The sequence below is a fragment of the Passer montanus genome, unplaced genomic scaffold (genome assembly GCF_014805655.1).
Source record: "Passer montanus isolate IOZ18808 unplaced genomic scaffold, ASM1480565v1 scaffold31, whole genome shotgun sequence".
Taxonomy (NCBI): domain Eukaryota; kingdom Metazoa; phylum Chordata; class Aves; order Passeriformes; family Passeridae; genus Passer; species Passer montanus.
In genome coordinates, this window is record NW_024367819.1 from 6645850 (window position 1) to 6662955 (window position 17106).

The 17106-nt window shown below is 40.3% G+C and overlaps 1 protein-coding gene across 2 annotated transcripts in view; it reads right to left on the bottom strand.

The window, feature by feature from the left end:
- TRIO (trio Rho guanine nucleotide exchange factor) overlaps positions 1–17106 on the bottom strand; it is a 244477-nt gene that overhangs the window by 27585 nt on the left and 199786 nt on the right. For both annotated transcript variants that reach the window (XM_039714755.1, XM_039714756.1), the window contains exons 35-37: positions 7939–8231; positions 6149–6319; positions 1036–1131 (exon numbers count right to left, since the gene is read on the bottom strand). In XM_039714755.1, coding sequence (XP_039570689.1) covers positions 1036–1131; positions 6149–6319; positions 7939–8231 — 560 coding nt within the window. The remainder of the gene's footprint in view (positions 1–1035; positions 1132–6148; positions 6320–7938; positions 8232–17106) is intronic.

A 17106-nucleotide genomic window follows, 5' to 3' on the forward strand; every position in this document is an offset into this window, starting at 1 on the left:
GTAGAAAGCAAAGTTAATACCCAAGAGAGTACAGAAATTATTTTTTGCAATAATGCAATTTTCTCTGAATGAGAGAGCACAAAATATAATTTCTAGTTGTGAAAGTTAAAGCTGCTTCAATTTAGAATGAACCTGGAAAATATCAACCTCTGATAACATGGGGCTGCCATGCTTTGCATTGCTTTGCATTGCTTTGCATTTTTCACAAAGGCACTTCCTATTGAGCCCAAGAAGGGCTATGCTGCAAAAGATGTATTTTAAGGTTTTGAGGAAATCCAGAATTGCTGAGGAACCTCTTGAGACTATATAGTCCAATCTCAAACAGGGTCAGCCAGAGAAGTTTTTTCCCAAACTGGGTCAAGCTGGATTTTGAATACAAAGGCCTTCCTGGAATCATGCATATAATGAGAATCTTCAGAAACATAGAAACTTTAAAACATGTCAATGACAATCTTCAGAAACATGGAAAATTTAAAACATAGAAAACTAAAAAAAGTTTACACAAATTCTTCCTACTTAATTTGTTAGCAAGGATGGAGGCACTGACATGCAAAATGCTCCCTTTACTCTCTTACTTATTTCATACCATGTTGCCTAAAGAGCAACCAGATAACATAAATATTTCTGTTTTACTGCTTATTAGGGACACCTGCTTTACTGCTACCCTCATAAGATTTGCAATAAATTTAGTTCCAGGGATTCTTCACATAAAGGTCTACTAGTCTAAGACCCTGGGTCTTTGCATTCTTTTTACTAACAGGACATTTTCTTTTGACTAACAGGACATAGTAAATTTTCTACCATCTCCTCTCTTCCTCCTGTTTATTGCTTTTTTTCTCCTCTACATTGCCATTTACCTATTCAGCAAATGCTTTTTTACAAAATATGACCCTATACATCGACCCACAAAGTGACTTCTGAAACACACAGCAAATTTTACAAGTCAGCGTGAAACATGCAGGTTTTCTCTGAATAGCAAGCTGGGACTTGAAGACACAAGTTCTTCAGACACGTGCCCCTGCTGGTCAGTCTCACCATTTTACTTTTGACGAGCTCCTCAATGGCACTGACGAGTTCTGCAGCACTGGGCGTCTCGGAGCTTGTCGGCCGCACCAACAATCGAGAAGAGGTCTGTGCAAGGACACAAAGAAGGAGAGTCGCAGAGTTAGCCCAGTTCTTGCTCAAGATCAAGAGACTCCCTTCACTTCTCTGTCAGACAAAGGTACCTGACATGTACTCTCAGTGTCATATAACACTAAGATCATCCCTTCCAAACTGAGCAGCTGGAGTTGGAAGTTTCAAGTAAACCCCACAGAAGTTAAATGCTGGGATAAAAATTCCTGTTCCTACATGCAATAGAAGTCGAGGAAATATAATTGCTGATAATTCCTGGCAAATAGCTACGAAAATTGCCTGAGCTGACCCAATGGACAACAGTTTGTTAACCTATTTTATTGCTGCTTAAACAAAGCAACAACTGAGCTGAAGAACACAAAGAGAAATAAAGAAGATATAAAGGAGGAAGCACTATTATGTTAAGAAAATATACACCAATAACTCAGGGGCATTTACTTTTCTAAAAGAGCTGGAGTATATTGCCCAGATTCAGATGGGAAATTGAGCTCACCATTCCTTGTGCCATCCATTTTTCCCAATGGTATGTGTAGAGCACAGAAGATCTCTGGCCTCATAAGCTATAAAATGCCAGTTTATAGATACAACTGAAGGTAAAAGGTGTTCACAGTAAAGGATTCTGGGAGAAGGTCATTAAATTCAGCCTCAGTAATTTGCAAACAGAGTTGTTTGCATATTACATTTATCATTTAGTAACTGTAAAGTGGAAACAGGGTGTAATATGAACTGTACTTCATATTACGAACAGCACAGTGAGCATCATGCAGCACAGGGCAAGCTGTCCTGCAAACGTTTCCAACCAACCAGACAAAGAAACAGCACAAATAATGACTCAACACAAGAGGTTCTGCTCAAACCAAGCATGGGTGTAGCAAGACTCCCCATAAGTAAACACAAAAAAAAAAAAAAAGAATACACAGATTTTAGGTAGTTTGCCTTGTATTTGCCTTATTTGGAAAGGAAAGTAGGGGCTGGGTAAGCAAAGGAAATACAGATAATTTTAAACGGAAAGATACGGGAACTGAGCCAAAGCAGAGACAGAACACAAGTCAACATAATGCTGCATCAGAATTTACAAAAAGAGAAAACAAAAAGCAAAAATAATTAGTTTCATATTAACACAGCTGATCTTGAAACTTTTAATACTGCTTATCCAAAAATTAAATGCAAACAACTTTTAAACTGCCACCAAATGCAAATCCATGACGTGCGCAATGATTCTGCTGAATGAAGGAATGCATATAGTGTGCAGATGAGCTCTTAGGGGAGAAAATGGTTGTGTTATTTAGTGCTATTAGACAAATCAGCATGGTCTAACACATGATGTTTGCATGCACACCAAAAACTGAGCAATCCCACAAGCTGGCCTGTCATTTAGGCAATTTACATGCTCCTGACATCTGACTGTTGACCAGGTTTTCCACAGCTTGTGCCTGCATGTGGGTTTTCACTTTGGGTGCAGAGCTCAGGATAGTCTTAAAAAACACTGTCAGTGTTGAAATCAGGTTCTGGTTATTGCCTCTTTTATTGCTCTGTTGGGGTATGTGCAATGTTAAGTAAAACTTCAGAACTGTGATTTCCAGTGCCTGTGCTTATAGCACGTATAATCTGAAAAAGAAGGAACTGCATAGATAAAAATCCTTGCTGACATTCCTGATGATGCACTCTGGGAACAGAGCACATCCCTTGCACAGAAAAGAAGGAAAAGCTGGAGGGAGCAACTGAGCTCAAGCATGTGTGAGATGCTGCTAAGGACCCACAGCAGGCTGGGAAGGGAAGGAGAAACCCAGCAAACAGGGAGTTTCCAGCACTGAGCAGGAGCTCTGGAGAGGAAGAAATGCTTGCAGGGAGGCAGAGATGAATGCCAAGTTTCTGAGGTCACAGAAAGGAGGAGACATTCCTTGAGATCCGGAGTAGCTGAGCAACCCAAGAAACCACCCAGCATGGCAGGAATGTGAAGAAGGACTCCACCCAGAAGGCAGACAACTGGGAACTTGTTTGCAAGCCTTTATTGATCAGTAACTCTATCAAGAGAGCCAACTACCTTCTCCTGGGTAAAACTTGGCTCTGGCTTCTCACTTCTCACTGCTCCAATAAAGCATTTACTTAAGGTGATAGAAGTTAGTGGTGTGTGGACTTCAGAGAGGCACACACAACCTCCCAGGATGCCCCCATGAGGGGACCTTTTGCCTCCCACCATGAAGGATAAATATTGCATAATAACACATTGCAGAAGAATCACTGCTTACACGCTTTGAAAAATTATGGTATAATATTAACTTTACCAAGTTTTAACTTTTCTGAAGTCTTCTCTAAATGTAGTTTCATCTACTTTAAAGACTGCCCCACCATGCATTTACTGATGTGGGTGCATGTTAGCCTTTTAAGAAGCTGTGCTGGTTTTGGCTGGGGTAGACTTAATTTTCTACATTTTAAGAAGTTGTGCTGGTTTTGGCTGGAGAAACTTAATTTTCTTCACAGTGGCTGGTATGGGGCAGCATTTTGGATTGGTGCTAATAAAAGTGTTGATAACATGGAGATGTTTTTGTTATTGCTGAGCAGGGCTCACACAGAGCCAAGGCCTTTCTTGCTTCTTTGTACTGCCCTGTTGGTGAGGAAGCTGGGGGTGCTTGGGAGGAGACACCAAGGGGTCTCACCAGGCCCGGTGACCCCAACTGAGCAAAGGGACATTCCAGACTATGTGACATCATGCTCAGTGTATAAAGTGGGAGGAAGGAGAAGGAAGGGGAGGACATTTGGAGTGATGGCATTTGTCTTCCCAAGTCACCATTATACCTGATGGAGGCCCTGCTCTCCTGGAGATACCTGAACACCTGCCTGCCCATGGGAAGCAGTGAATTAATTCCTTGTTTAGCTGTGCTTGTGTATATGGCTTTTGCTTAATCTCAATTCACATGTTTTCTGTCTTTTACTTGATCCATTCTCTCCCTGATCCCACTGGCAGGGGAGTAAGCAAGCAGCTGGGTGGTAGTTGGTGGCTGGATGGGTTTAAACCACAACAGTAGTGAAAATAAAATTTACTGGAGATGAAAAGCTACTTAAAGAGTCTTTCTCTACTGTGGTACAGGTCTGACTTTGCACCAGAAATACAGAAGTAAGCAGACACTAGCTGACAAGCATATCCCTTTCTGCAAGTGTTCTTGGTATGTAAAGAAGTCTATAATGAAATAAATCTTTCTGTGGAAAACTTTTTAGAATATTTGTAATCAGTTGTTTTCTGTCAGTGATGAAACACTGAAAAATATGGCAGCTCATCAGCAAGAGCTTAAATATATTTTCACCAACATTATTTTCATCTTATTTCAAAATCTAAAACTGAGATTGTTCTAGTAAGAAAACATTCTCTCAGCTCTGAAGGCTGGCCTATTTTTGCTTGTTTTGTTTCAGGAATATTTCCCAATATATTAACTCTTCAACTCATATATTATACTTTGTCAGTTCAGAAGGCACGTAGGAATTGAATGCACACAGTTCATAAGAATCGGCCATTTTGACCCTACAAACAACAGCTTCAGGAAGGAGTGAGATTCCCACTGAAAGGCAGTGTTTTTAAAAGGAAAAAAAAAAGGAAAAATAAATAAGATCCACTAAAGTTATGAATAACATCTGCACCACTGAGAACAGACAGCAAGCAATCACAAAATTCACTAACAATATTCAGTGCTGTAGATTACAATTCTACAAAATTAAAAATTTTAAGGAGCAAAATGGCAAGAAAACAATGTGCATATTTGCTGCACAAGTCCAGATTATTTCCATTTTAAAACCCCTCTATTTCCAGACTTGATACTTGTCCCTTAAATGTCTGATCCAGGTTCAAAATTGTATTGAAATAAACTCTCTCAATGTCTGATCATCATTAACATTAAAGAAAACCAGATCACATGCAAGTAAGATTTCCATCATGCAGTCACTACCTACATCCAAAGTTTTATTACCGGTGTGAAATTTTTACCATCAATTTTAATGTGCCTTTGTTTGTGAAAAACAGATGGATGATGTGCTGGTTTTGGCTGGGACACTTAAATTTCTTCACAGTAGCTGGTATGGAGCCATGTTTTGGATTTGTGCTGGAAGCAGTGTTGATATCTCATCAGGGTTGTTTCAGCTATTGCTGAGCAGAGCTCACACAGCACCAAGGTGCCTTTTTTGTCTCTCACCCCACCAGCAATGAGAACGGAGGGCACAAAGAGCTGGGAGGGGACACAGACAGGACACCTGACCCCAGCTGAGCACAGGGATATTCCAGACCATATGGCATCATCCTCAGCATATAAAGCTGGGGGGAAGAAAAAGGAAGGGGGGGAGATTTGGAACAATGGTGTTTATCTTCCCCAGTCCCCGCTACACGTGATGGAGCCCTGCTCTCCTGGGGATGGCTGAACACCTGCCTGTCTATGGGAACTGGTGAATGAACTCCTTATTCTGCCTTGCTTGTGTACATGGCTTTTGTTTTACCTATTAAACTATCTTTATTTCAACCCAAGAGTTTTTTCACTCTTCCCCTTCTGATTCTCCCAGGGACAGTGGAACAGTGACTGTGTGGGGCTTAGATGCTGGCTGGAGTTAAACCATGACAATTACTACCCTTATTTGGTAATTCCTTTCTTTTAGGCATCCCCCAAAAAAACCCCAACAAAAACCAAGAAAAACAAAAGGTATGATTATAAAACAATTAGACTCTAATCACTAAATATGGCATCACCCAAAGTGATGTAAATCATCCTGTGAGCACACAAAGCAGTTCATTTCCACATCTAAAGTGCTAGCAGAAAAATTTCTACACTTGTGCTTTTAAAATAGAGAAGGATTTAATTCATGCTCTCAACATAGAACACCCTTTTAAAATTGTCTAGAGGGCAAAAGTGATTACTTCTGTCTACCATGAAGCTGTATTATGTACATTTTTGAGACCTTTGGAAGCAGAAGAAAAAAAACTGTGCAAACAGAAGTTATCTCATCATGTGAAGCCTCCTCCACGTCCTGCTCCTACCTTGTCATCCTGCGAGTCGGGCTGGAGAAGACTGTGTTGCTGAATTGCCATGGGAGGAGGGAGCGGCACAGCATCTGCTCCCTCTTCGCCCTCCTCCTCTCCGCAGCTCTGCATGCCTGAAGAGGATGACTTGGAGAGAGTGCCACTGCTCAGCCCCTCGTTCCGACCTCTCTGTAAGTAACATCAAGATGTTCAAGCTCTGTTATCTCGGAGCATGAAGTTACCAGCATGAAGCTTGTTATCACATGCTCGTTTTAAGACTATCCTGTAGTTTCAGCCCTCTCCCAACAATTCAAGATGCTCCTACAAACACTCCTTAACAGAGGGGAAAAATGCAGATGCCAAAGACAGTTTTCAATGTCTGGTAAAAGCAAAAGAATTCAAATACTAAAAAAAAGACATTCAGCTGAAATTTACTACAGGAAAGTGTTATGAAAGTCATGCTTTCTTTCCAAGTTTGCTTCTGCAAAGAGAAATCTGTATCTCTCTGAAATATGTATCTTGCTCTGTATCACAGCAAGGCTTTTGGAGGACATAAAAAACCCCTATTACAACATGAAGCAGTTAATCAATTATCCTTTCTGTCCCAAACAAGGAACTCTGATTTCAAGTATCCGAAGTTTAATGCACTGATCTCACAGAATAATTTATCTACCTTTACAGGAAGATAGCATAGATGGTTACTTTTTTTTCCTGACTTTAAGGCACTGGCCTTAAATTTTTCCCTTCGCTCACAGAACTGCAGAATAACAGATACTGCCAAAATGATGTTACAACTGCAGCACAGAGGGTCTCTTTCTACAGCCTGACATTCAAGGTCAGAGGCCAGTATTCATTCCTAACCAACATCTCTCAATTCATCATGCTGCCAAGTCTTCCATCTTCCCTTTCCCTAGACGTACTGTGGATCTTCACTAGTGTTCCAAGCATGTAGAAAAATATGTTGGGAAGAAGAAAAAAAAAAGCAGCAATAAATAAAATATTGGGCAACTGAGACCGCTTTTCTGGATGGTTAAGTACCAAAACCAATAGTCAGAGTCAATCTAATAAAAGGGAATAACATACACCCAGCTGTGCCCTTGGAAGCAGTAACATCACATTCATTTCAGCCTGAACTGTAGGCTTGTAACAGAGAATTTGGCTCTTCTCTGCACCTAACTGGAGGCCAGCTTTGTTCATACAAGAGTCCCAGACTTTGAAGGAGAGGGAGATGTTTGTGGGAAGGAGGGGAGCCCTCAGTAGGCATCCTTGGTGGTAAGATTTGGAACATTTCACAATTTCCTTCTCTCCGATGAAAACTTACAGGCATATTATTTGACTGGTGGTAACTGGCCTGCATCGTAGACCCCATAATTTTTCTGTGCTCTGACTCTTATGCAAGGTGCAATTAGAGCTTTAAGCAGTTAAGCAGCTCTCCCTACACTTTCCCTGATCCATCAACAAAAACGCAAAGGAAATACAAAATTACCTGATTATTCCCAGACCTTGAAGTGCCTTTACTCATTAAACCACTTTCCTAATTAGCATAAGAGAGTAATCCAAAGGACAACTTTTTATTCTCCAGTTTCTCTTTTTAAATTATAAGCACTTCACAGAGCTTCACTAACACTCTTAGAGGGCACAAACTGTCCCTGGTGCAGAGTACAGGGATCCAGGATGAGCACTTGGCTCACTAGCACTTTGCTCCTGACTGCTGGACAGTCAGGTGAGGAGACAACCTTCACCTGACAACATACAGTTCCTTGAAAAACAATACACTCTAGTCTTGGGAAGCTGCATTGAGCACTTACCTCTTCAACAGTTTCATCTTGTGGGGTTGCTGCACTGTCGTCGGAGTCCTTCTGAGAGCCTGCATCGGCACTCTTACGCACCTCTCTGCTCTTCTTATGCTTGTGGGCCAGTTTTTTGACGTGCCCATCTGCTTTGCCACTGCTCAGGCGCCTCACAGGACTGGTGAGCCATTTCCTCAAGGTGTTGCCAGGGCGCTTGGGGCCCGGGGAGCTTTGAGCACCGATCATGTGGGGCTGAAGTGACGTTACGGAAGCGGGAGGACTGGCATCATTGCTGGAGACTGAAAGGGAGTCTGGAAAAAAGAACAAGGGGAGCACTTTAAAGCTGAAGCAAGGGAGAAACAAGGCAAATGGATGTATGTAATAATGGAGATGGAATTGAATTTATGGACAAATCAATAGGATTTTTTAGAGGTAACCTGGCCTTTAATGACACCGCAGCTATCAGTGCTCATGCTGCACATGGCCATCCATGTATAAGCACCATTGATGTGTTTAGAACAGTCAAGCTTCATTGAGTTATTCTTGCCTCAACTATAATTCCTACTTCCTACTGCTGATACTTATTTGATAGTGAATTATACTTTCCATATGTCATGTAACTTTATGGAAGGATATGCTTGTTTTATCTTTTAATGTTTATTGCTTTGAGCAAAGATGAAGGGTAACAATAATTGCCTCAGTGAGATAAGCAAATCATTTTTCAAACACCAAATTTAATTACGAATGCTCCAATTACTTCTGTTATTTATATATTTCCCCTACCCTTGGGATGGAGGGAAGAAGAAAACAGAAGACAGTTAAATGTTTTGTCTTTTGCTTAAATTTTCTCTGAGTTTTGTCTTTGTTTTGTTTGTTTCTTAGAAAGGCACAAAGCAATGTTTAAAAGCCCACTTGCTGAAATCTCAGGATCAGCAGTAGTTCTCAGCATGACACGCTTGAAGTTCTGTAATGAAACAAAGGATACACTTTTCTCAAGCCGTAGTTAAATGTGCATGAGGTCAAAAACACTTTCCCACCAAGGTTCCTGTCACTTTACTGGGACTGTATGCTTATGATGAACACCCACTGGTTAGCTGTTGTGAGACTAGATTGCTTTTCTTCCCCATGCAGCACAATGTTGTTTCCCCCAGCAATTCTTTTTTCCTAAAAGTACTCTTTCTTGCGGGGGGTGAAGTGGGGGCCTGGAAATATTCTTGCAACACCACTCTTAGAAATATTGCCTACCACTCATATATTAGCAAGGCTATCCTAGGTTGTTAAATATGGGGTTCTTTTCCTCCCTGTGTATGCACTTTTGCAGACAAATAGTTTAGATAAGGATGACATAAATAATGTTTTGTTGAATGTTTCTACTGCTGGAGTTAAAGGCAGTGCTTGTGCTCCTTCTTGAAGCTTGACACAGATGTTCAGGTCACCTCTTCTGGCAGCTTTTCCCTAAAGGTGTATTGCCAGTCTGACCAGAGATAGTTTGAATTTTGGGGAATAACACGGTCACATTGATGTAGCAATACACTTAATCATAAACATCCAAATGCTTGGATCCACACACAAATATGTGAGGCTGTTCCATTTCCATGGAGCACTAAGAGTAAATGATGGTTTTGAATAGCAATGGGGAAAGAGACATAAAACGTGGCTATAAAAAGATGGGACTTGTTATTTTTCCTTCATGTTCAAGCTGTTTCACAAAGGGCATCCTTTCCTAGGAATCCAAAATGTGATCTATCATGCTGTTTATGAAAATGTTTCCCTGTTCCAATAAAATCCATGGCATGTCACCATTAAGATACATCAGCTCTGGTGCCAAGAACATTTGTAGCTTATACTGTATGAACACACACATAATAATTGCTGTTAACCACCACCTTCTTCATGTTTCCACAAAGCTGAAGATAAACTTTATAGAGCATACTTTCAGCCTAACAAGCTAGCTGCTAACTCTTTAAACCAAGTCATTCCTGCAGAATTATCTTCCAGCACAAGCTGTAGCTGTTGTGAGCATAGGTAAGGAGAGTTCACATGGTGCCATTAACCTGGCTTCAAGGCTTTAAGTAATGGGTATCAGAAAAAAAGCAGATGAAAAGCAACATTAGTTGTCTTTGTCTCTAAATCTTGGGACAGCAGTGCTGAGAACTGCTACATTATTTTCTTGCTGAAGTGGAAAGCATAAGGAAGAAATTAATTATCTATAGCAATGGTTTTCAACTTTCAATCTGAGTATCCCTCAAGACACTGGGATTACTGCTTAAGGGTTCTCAGCATATATGCAAGAAAAGTAAGCCTACTAGCCATCAGCATGCACATCATGACAGATTTTTTACTTCATTAAAAAAACGCAGATCTGCTTATTAAAAAAATTCCAAACAAAACTTGCAACCATCTGCAATCTCTCCACAGGAATCCAAACAATCTCCTATAAAACCTCTGTAAAAATTTAGTTTGACTGCTCTTTCATCAAACTTATCTTTACCTTGACTGCATCATGCATTTTAATCATTATTAATTGCCTTATTTCAGAAATCACAGCAAACATCAGCTGATGAGTATTTCAATAAATAACCTTCTGCTACTCTGCTAGTGGACTACAGAAGATGAGAAAACAGTAAGTTTCTTAAAGCACCAAGTAAATGCCTTGTTTCCAAAGGCATTTACAACAAGCTTGAAGATGTTATAACTACTCAGCCAAATTTTTCTTTCATTTGTATATAATTTTCCTCTCAATAACAGTTCACACAAGGTTCCTTCCCCGCAAATAAAATAGAGAACATTCACTCGTTTACATAAGAAGAAAAAATTAAGCCTTTGCAGAAGTCGACCATGTACTGTTTTGTATTTTTCTATCTGTTGCATTTCTTTCCTTTGCAATTACTTCTTTCTAACAAAAAGGCAGCATGGTGGTGCAGTAACTGATTACATACAATTGACTTTTACATAAATGTGCCTATTCCTAAGCATGCAACATGCCTCCAGTTAATAAACCCCTTCTTTTTATAAAGTGTGTTCCACCTCCTCAAATTTTCACACATCTTTTTGACAAGCTACACTTAGCAACTACTGAATTTCTTGTAAAACCAAGCAGTACAGGACAGAGGCCCTGAAATTGCTGAAGGCAAGTATTTTTGTCTGACTGTACTTCTGTTGTACCACTCCTAACTCTTAACCCAAGTCAGCCACGAGTTTTTGGGCAGGAGGAGGGAAAAGAGCACAGAGAAGTAAGTACACTGTGCTCAAGCAGACAGGATCTAAGAGACAAAACAATGTAAGCCAGACATGTTCTGCAGCACATACTTCAGCCATATCCTCCCACACAACATTAGTTTTCATTTGGCGTGCAGCATGTAACTGCTTCTTATCTTCGCTTCTGCATGACTTAATATGAAATCCTTACTGAAGTATTATTAGGGCTTCAGGGAATCACAACAGTGGACATCTCGTAAGTAGTACACTGAAATGATAGCACTGTTCCACTTTGCTCTTTACAGCTTGAAATCACTCAGAGAGAAGGAAAATCACAAAGGTTGGGGACCTTTGGAGATCAGCTAGACCATGCCCACTGCAGAGTTTACAGGGTTGCCTCCAGGCAGGTTTTAAGTATCTCCTGAGAAGGAGACTCTACAACCTTTCAAGGCAAACTGTTTCAGTGTTCTGCCAGCCTCAAAGTAAAGCAGCTCTTTCTTATATTCAGATGGACCTTTCTATGTGTCAGTTTGTGCCCAATGCCCCCTGTCCTGTCACTGGACACTGAAAAGTGCTTGGGCACATCTTCCTGAAATCTACCCTTAAGATACCTGTATGCATTGAAAACACCTCTTTTGAAAATAAATAAAAATACTTCATTGCTATAAAAGCATCAGCCCAAAGATCAAATTTTATTAAATAGGTCATTAAAAAATAGAGATTTAAAATCATCAGCGTTAACCTGAAAAGAATACCAGCCCACTAGGTCTCTTCAGTGATCAGATCTGACTTTTTGCCCTTCCTTAAATTTGCAGAAAACATCTCTAAAACCTCATAGCTAACACTCACTAGAAATATTCCATGCCAGTGTCTTCCCAGTGAGACCCTATACCATCTATTTTCCCATCCCAGCCAAGAGGCATCCAGATTTTCCACTCATTGGTTCCCATCTGTTTCCTCAGGACCCCAGTAGCAATACTAAAGCACAGTCATGTACAAAACCTGGGTGCCCATGTTCATGTATTTATGTGGAGGCATTGCCAGATTGAAACATTAGGGAATATCAATATCCAGTACAAGAGCACAGAAAGACCTTTCACCTTCATTGTGAGAAGAGCCCCATGGGAGTGTATCATTTCTCCCTGTCCCATCACTATAAACTACTTCTATATAATTAGGGATATAAACTTGGTTTGATTGATTGCCATGCTTGGGATTGTTTACACTAAATCAGCTTTGTTTCCTTTATGACTACATAGAAAATTGTTTTTCTAGCATTGCTCAAGAATATTTTATCTCTAAGATACTTCCTCTCTAAGAGGAAAAAAGGAGTATTCAAAATTGAACTGAGAACAACATGGAATTTTAAAACCAAAACAGATGGAATAAATTTGGGGTATGCTAACCCCAAATGTGTTTCAAGTACAGTAAACTTTCTAGTGAGAATCAGACTCCCTTTTAGAAAAAGATAAAGGAAACAGATGGACATCTTGGAGAGATGAAAAACCCAACACACTATATATAGCAATCACACACAGCAACACCAACCCAACAAGAAACCATCAAATTTAATAAAACCACTACTTGTTCAAGTAGAGAAAGTTCTGCAATTCAATAAAGTCCAATAAAGTAAAGCCCTAATGGATGGGCTTTGCTTTATAATTCATAGCCACAATAAGAAAAGAAGGCATTTAACTGCCATTTCCCTGAAAGTAAAAACCACATATGTTGCTCTGGTAGTGAGGTCAGAGGGTTCACTCAGAGTCCATAAATATATTTTTGAAGCTAAAGGGCAGGCAGCATGGGTTCCTACCCCCTCAAACTAGAAGATAAAGTTACCTCCAACAAACAGGCAAATTTTTGAAACGGGAAGGGAAATGGGAATTCTCATTCTAGTCCCAGCTTTCTTAACACTAGAAACATGCACATCTGTGATTAATAAACTGCTTTTTTCCCTAAAAAATAAATCAGCCATGTTAAGCTAGTTGATGACTTGAAAGACTCTGCTTCATATTAACTATTTCCATATTGCTGGTTTTTTGAGTTTTACTGCAGGGGGCTACAGAACCTGTGGCTCCTTTACCTATGGAATCAAACTAAATCTGCTTGATGCTCTGCACCTCTAAACACAAAACGTTGCAAAATTAAAAATAAGAACATTTCACAGTCTCTGGACTCTAAAACATTGATGGGCAAGGACTGAAAATTGGAGTAAAGCAAACCCAGTAACCCTGACTGGTATGTCATTCTGCCACTGCAGATCTGCCATACACCATGGACTTTAGGGAACAAAATCTCCAACCAACCAATCAGCTGATCAATAATAAGATCTGCTGCAGGTACATTATGTGTGTTTGGGGAAAAGGGCTGTTTGTTGGTAAAAAACACAGAGGGCACAAAACTACGGTGATGCACTTTAAGGTTTAATATGCAAGGTGGAATTGACAAGCATCTAATGACAAAAGCTCATAAAAGCCTGCCTGCATATACAGTGATCACTTGTTATTAGATGAGATGAGGGAGGTGTGGAGAAAAAGAGTGCAAGGATTATTTTAGTCATGGGCACAAGTGCAGTTTCTGCCTGCGAAACTGCTTTTGAATAGGAGGTTACCAATCTGCCATGTACAAGACCATTCAGATAATTTTGTATGGGTCAGGAATTTCACTTCTCTCCTTGCTGGGAATCCTCTTAAAAATATCCTTGCTGCCTATTTTTTGCCAACCAGTAGTGAAATGTACATCAAAAGGCATTAGATGTGTTTCAACTTTTAAAAAGCCCTCATAGCAGCAGTTACCATTTAAAGACAATGCAGCCTTGCAAATAGGGCATTCCCACCATGCCCTTTGGGAAACACAGATATGTCTTGCGAGGTAGACTGATAAAATTTGCATAAAACTAGTTTCTTAAAAAGATAATTTAAAAAAAAATCACAAAATGCAGAAAACTAGTACTCAATACACAGAAGAAAATACATCAATCATAGTTGTGTCTGGAGTGGAACAAACAGAGCCTTCATTTCTGGTCAGCAAACCTTTCTTGTCATTTATTTCAAGTTATGCACTATGCTGAAATACCAGTTAGTAATCTTTTAAGTATCTGAATAGACAAAGAGTTCAACTCCTTAGCACATCTTCCCTGATTAATAAATTACCTATATTAATTTTGACTGACACAGGCACTAGTCTGGAGCACTTTGATTTACATGTATGCAATAATTAAGTCTTCCGCGTCACCAAAAGCTGATTATCTTGACATCAAATAGATGGGAATTCTAAGCTTGAGGCTAGATAGTCTTCAGCTTCTCTTAATGAGATACTAAACTGCCCAACAAGCAATTAAAAAAAACCCAACCCTGCCCCTAAGACTGTCATCTTAATGACTTCCAAAAGCCTTTCTAATATTGAGAAAAGTCAGTCAGCAGACATATTTGCAACTGCTCTACAGAAAAGAATCAAGAAAACCTTTGATTAAGAGCAAAAAGAGCACTGTTCATTTGAATTTAAAAATTAGTGGCATATGCCTCAAAGCTTTAACACACTTATATTATTGTCATGTTATTATTTTTTTCTTAGTATCTTCTCCTGCCTTCCTACCCCACACATTTAAAACCAAGTTTTTGTAAACCAAGGTTTTACATTCAAGCTTTTAACTAGTTTCACATGCATTACAAAGTGTACACAGAGAGAGCTGCAAATACAACTGCTATCTGTGAGCTAAACACCACCAAAAATCAGATGGGAAAAAACCTCCTCTTAGAACTGCTGGACAACTTTGCATCCCACACTTGTGTTGTTGTTTTTTGGGGTTTTTAGGCAGGAAGAAGGCATGATAGTGTGCCAGAAAAAAGCCCTCCCAGGTTAACAAAAGTAGTTCTGTTTGTGCTTCCTGGAATTCAGACTACAGAGAAATAAAACCTCTAATCTAAATCTTGTATACTGCTACAAGCACAAGGCAGCACTACAGAAAGGGAGAGTGGACTTTGTGGGGCATTTCATTCCTTGCAGTAAGTTGCTATTCTCCCCTATATCTGGAGAGAAATACATTTTGTGTCACAAGTAGGAAGTATTAAGATTTAGACTGCTGAAGTTTAGTTTCACTGTTTATGAAAACCACAAGCTTTTAATAGATTAAATCTCAACTTTCCTCTATCCAGCTTATATTTTAATAGGAAGTGTCTGGATTTCAACTCTACTTTTTTGGCCACCTGTTTGTTCAGATTTAAAGACAGCTACATCCATGTGCCTGGCAGGACATGCCACGGACAGATTTATGTAATTTAGCATAAAAATTTCTCAGTCAAGTTCTCACTCTATGTCTGTGTACTGAGCCATCCTCTTTACAGATCAAAGCAAGCAGCCTGATTATTTTAATATGACTGTCTCCCAATAGAAGGGAGGGTGCATTTCCCCTAAACACTAACTGCACAGGCACTTGCATGCTTTTATGTAAGAGCTAATGAACAGAAACATGTTCTAATTTTCAGGCAAAGGTCTCTCCTTTTCATGCACCTCCAGCAAGTTCCCTCAGACCAACTGGGGCCATCATCCAGTTACTGATCTCTTGCACTTGACCTGTGCCTCCCCTTATAGGACATCATTTTACATCAGTGTGAAGGAGCACAGAAGATTATTTGCTCTGCAGACCTATAACAGGCAAGATTTTTGGTGACAGATTTAAGTTAACTCCCTCATAGGCACTGACACATACCACATAATGTAAGAAAATTAAGGTGACACCCTTCTTTGATTAAATAGTTGAGAAAGCTGTTCAGAGTAAACAGTGAAAGAAAATCAGAGAAATACCGATTTTCTATATTAGCAAGCAGGTTTTCCCACAGTACCAATGCATTTTCCCTATTTTGCTTTAAACACAGTAGCTTGTAAGATCAAATTTGTCTAAGTTTCACAAAGACTACTACATTACGCTTTTCCAAAACATAAGCATTTTTGAGCTTTACTACTGAGACTCAAATATTTTAAACTGTCTGCATATGCTATTTGAGCTAGATGCCAGTATCAGGTATATATCCAGCTATTACAGGACGACCAATGTAGAAGATCCAGTGAAGGCAAGGCCCAACCACCCCTCCCTCCAGAAGAATGGATGCACAGGAATGACTGTCCCAGGCCCAGGGCTGCTGCCTCCTCAGTACCCTGAGCTGAAGGAGCTGTGCACAGCTGCTCCCCAGCACTGCTGCTGCTGGAGAGCTGAAGATCTCAGCACAGGAAGCTGTGGAGGGCACAAGGCAGCTACTGAAGCACTGGGAGCTGGCAGCGCTCGCTCCCCTCCAACTGCTCCATGGCACAGAACTGCCCGCCTTTGACAAAAACAAGCAGCCACCCAGTGTGGAGAAATGACATCTGAAGCAAAGAATGGAAAAGAAGGAAGCAGAAACTTTGGGCCTGGGCCTCACAGGCTTAAGACAATAGATAGAGTTTAGCTGGCTGCTGACAATCCATTGGCCTCGTGCTCGCCACGTGCAACCCACCTCCCAAGAGCCATGCTAAGGAATGCCAGCAGCAAAGCTGCAGCTCAGCTCGTGGCAGAGAGCTGTATGTCACACACTACGAATGGGAACCACTCCTGACAAGATTCGTGATGAGCAGTTTCACATTTTAATTGGGGCAACTGCACAATTAATTCTGCTCATCTGTTACTGAGCTGTAGGGGTTTTATCATCTGCTACTCTTATTTTTGCTGTAAATTTTTGCTCAGAAATGGATAAAAATAAACTCCAGTCCTAGAAATACAGCTCTGAAGCAGCAGAGCAGCTCATCTGATATGCCTTGTGCATCAGTCCAGAAGAGGAAGATTATGAACAGACATGAAACAAAAATGTCCATATAACAGAATGTCCATATAACAAAAATGTCCAGATAACAGAACAGCCAACCAAAAGCGGGTGGAAAAGGATGCGTTCAGCAAACCCTCAGCGCTGCTGAAAGCAGAGAAAGCTGTAGAGGAAGGGAGGGAGAGAAGCAAGTCTG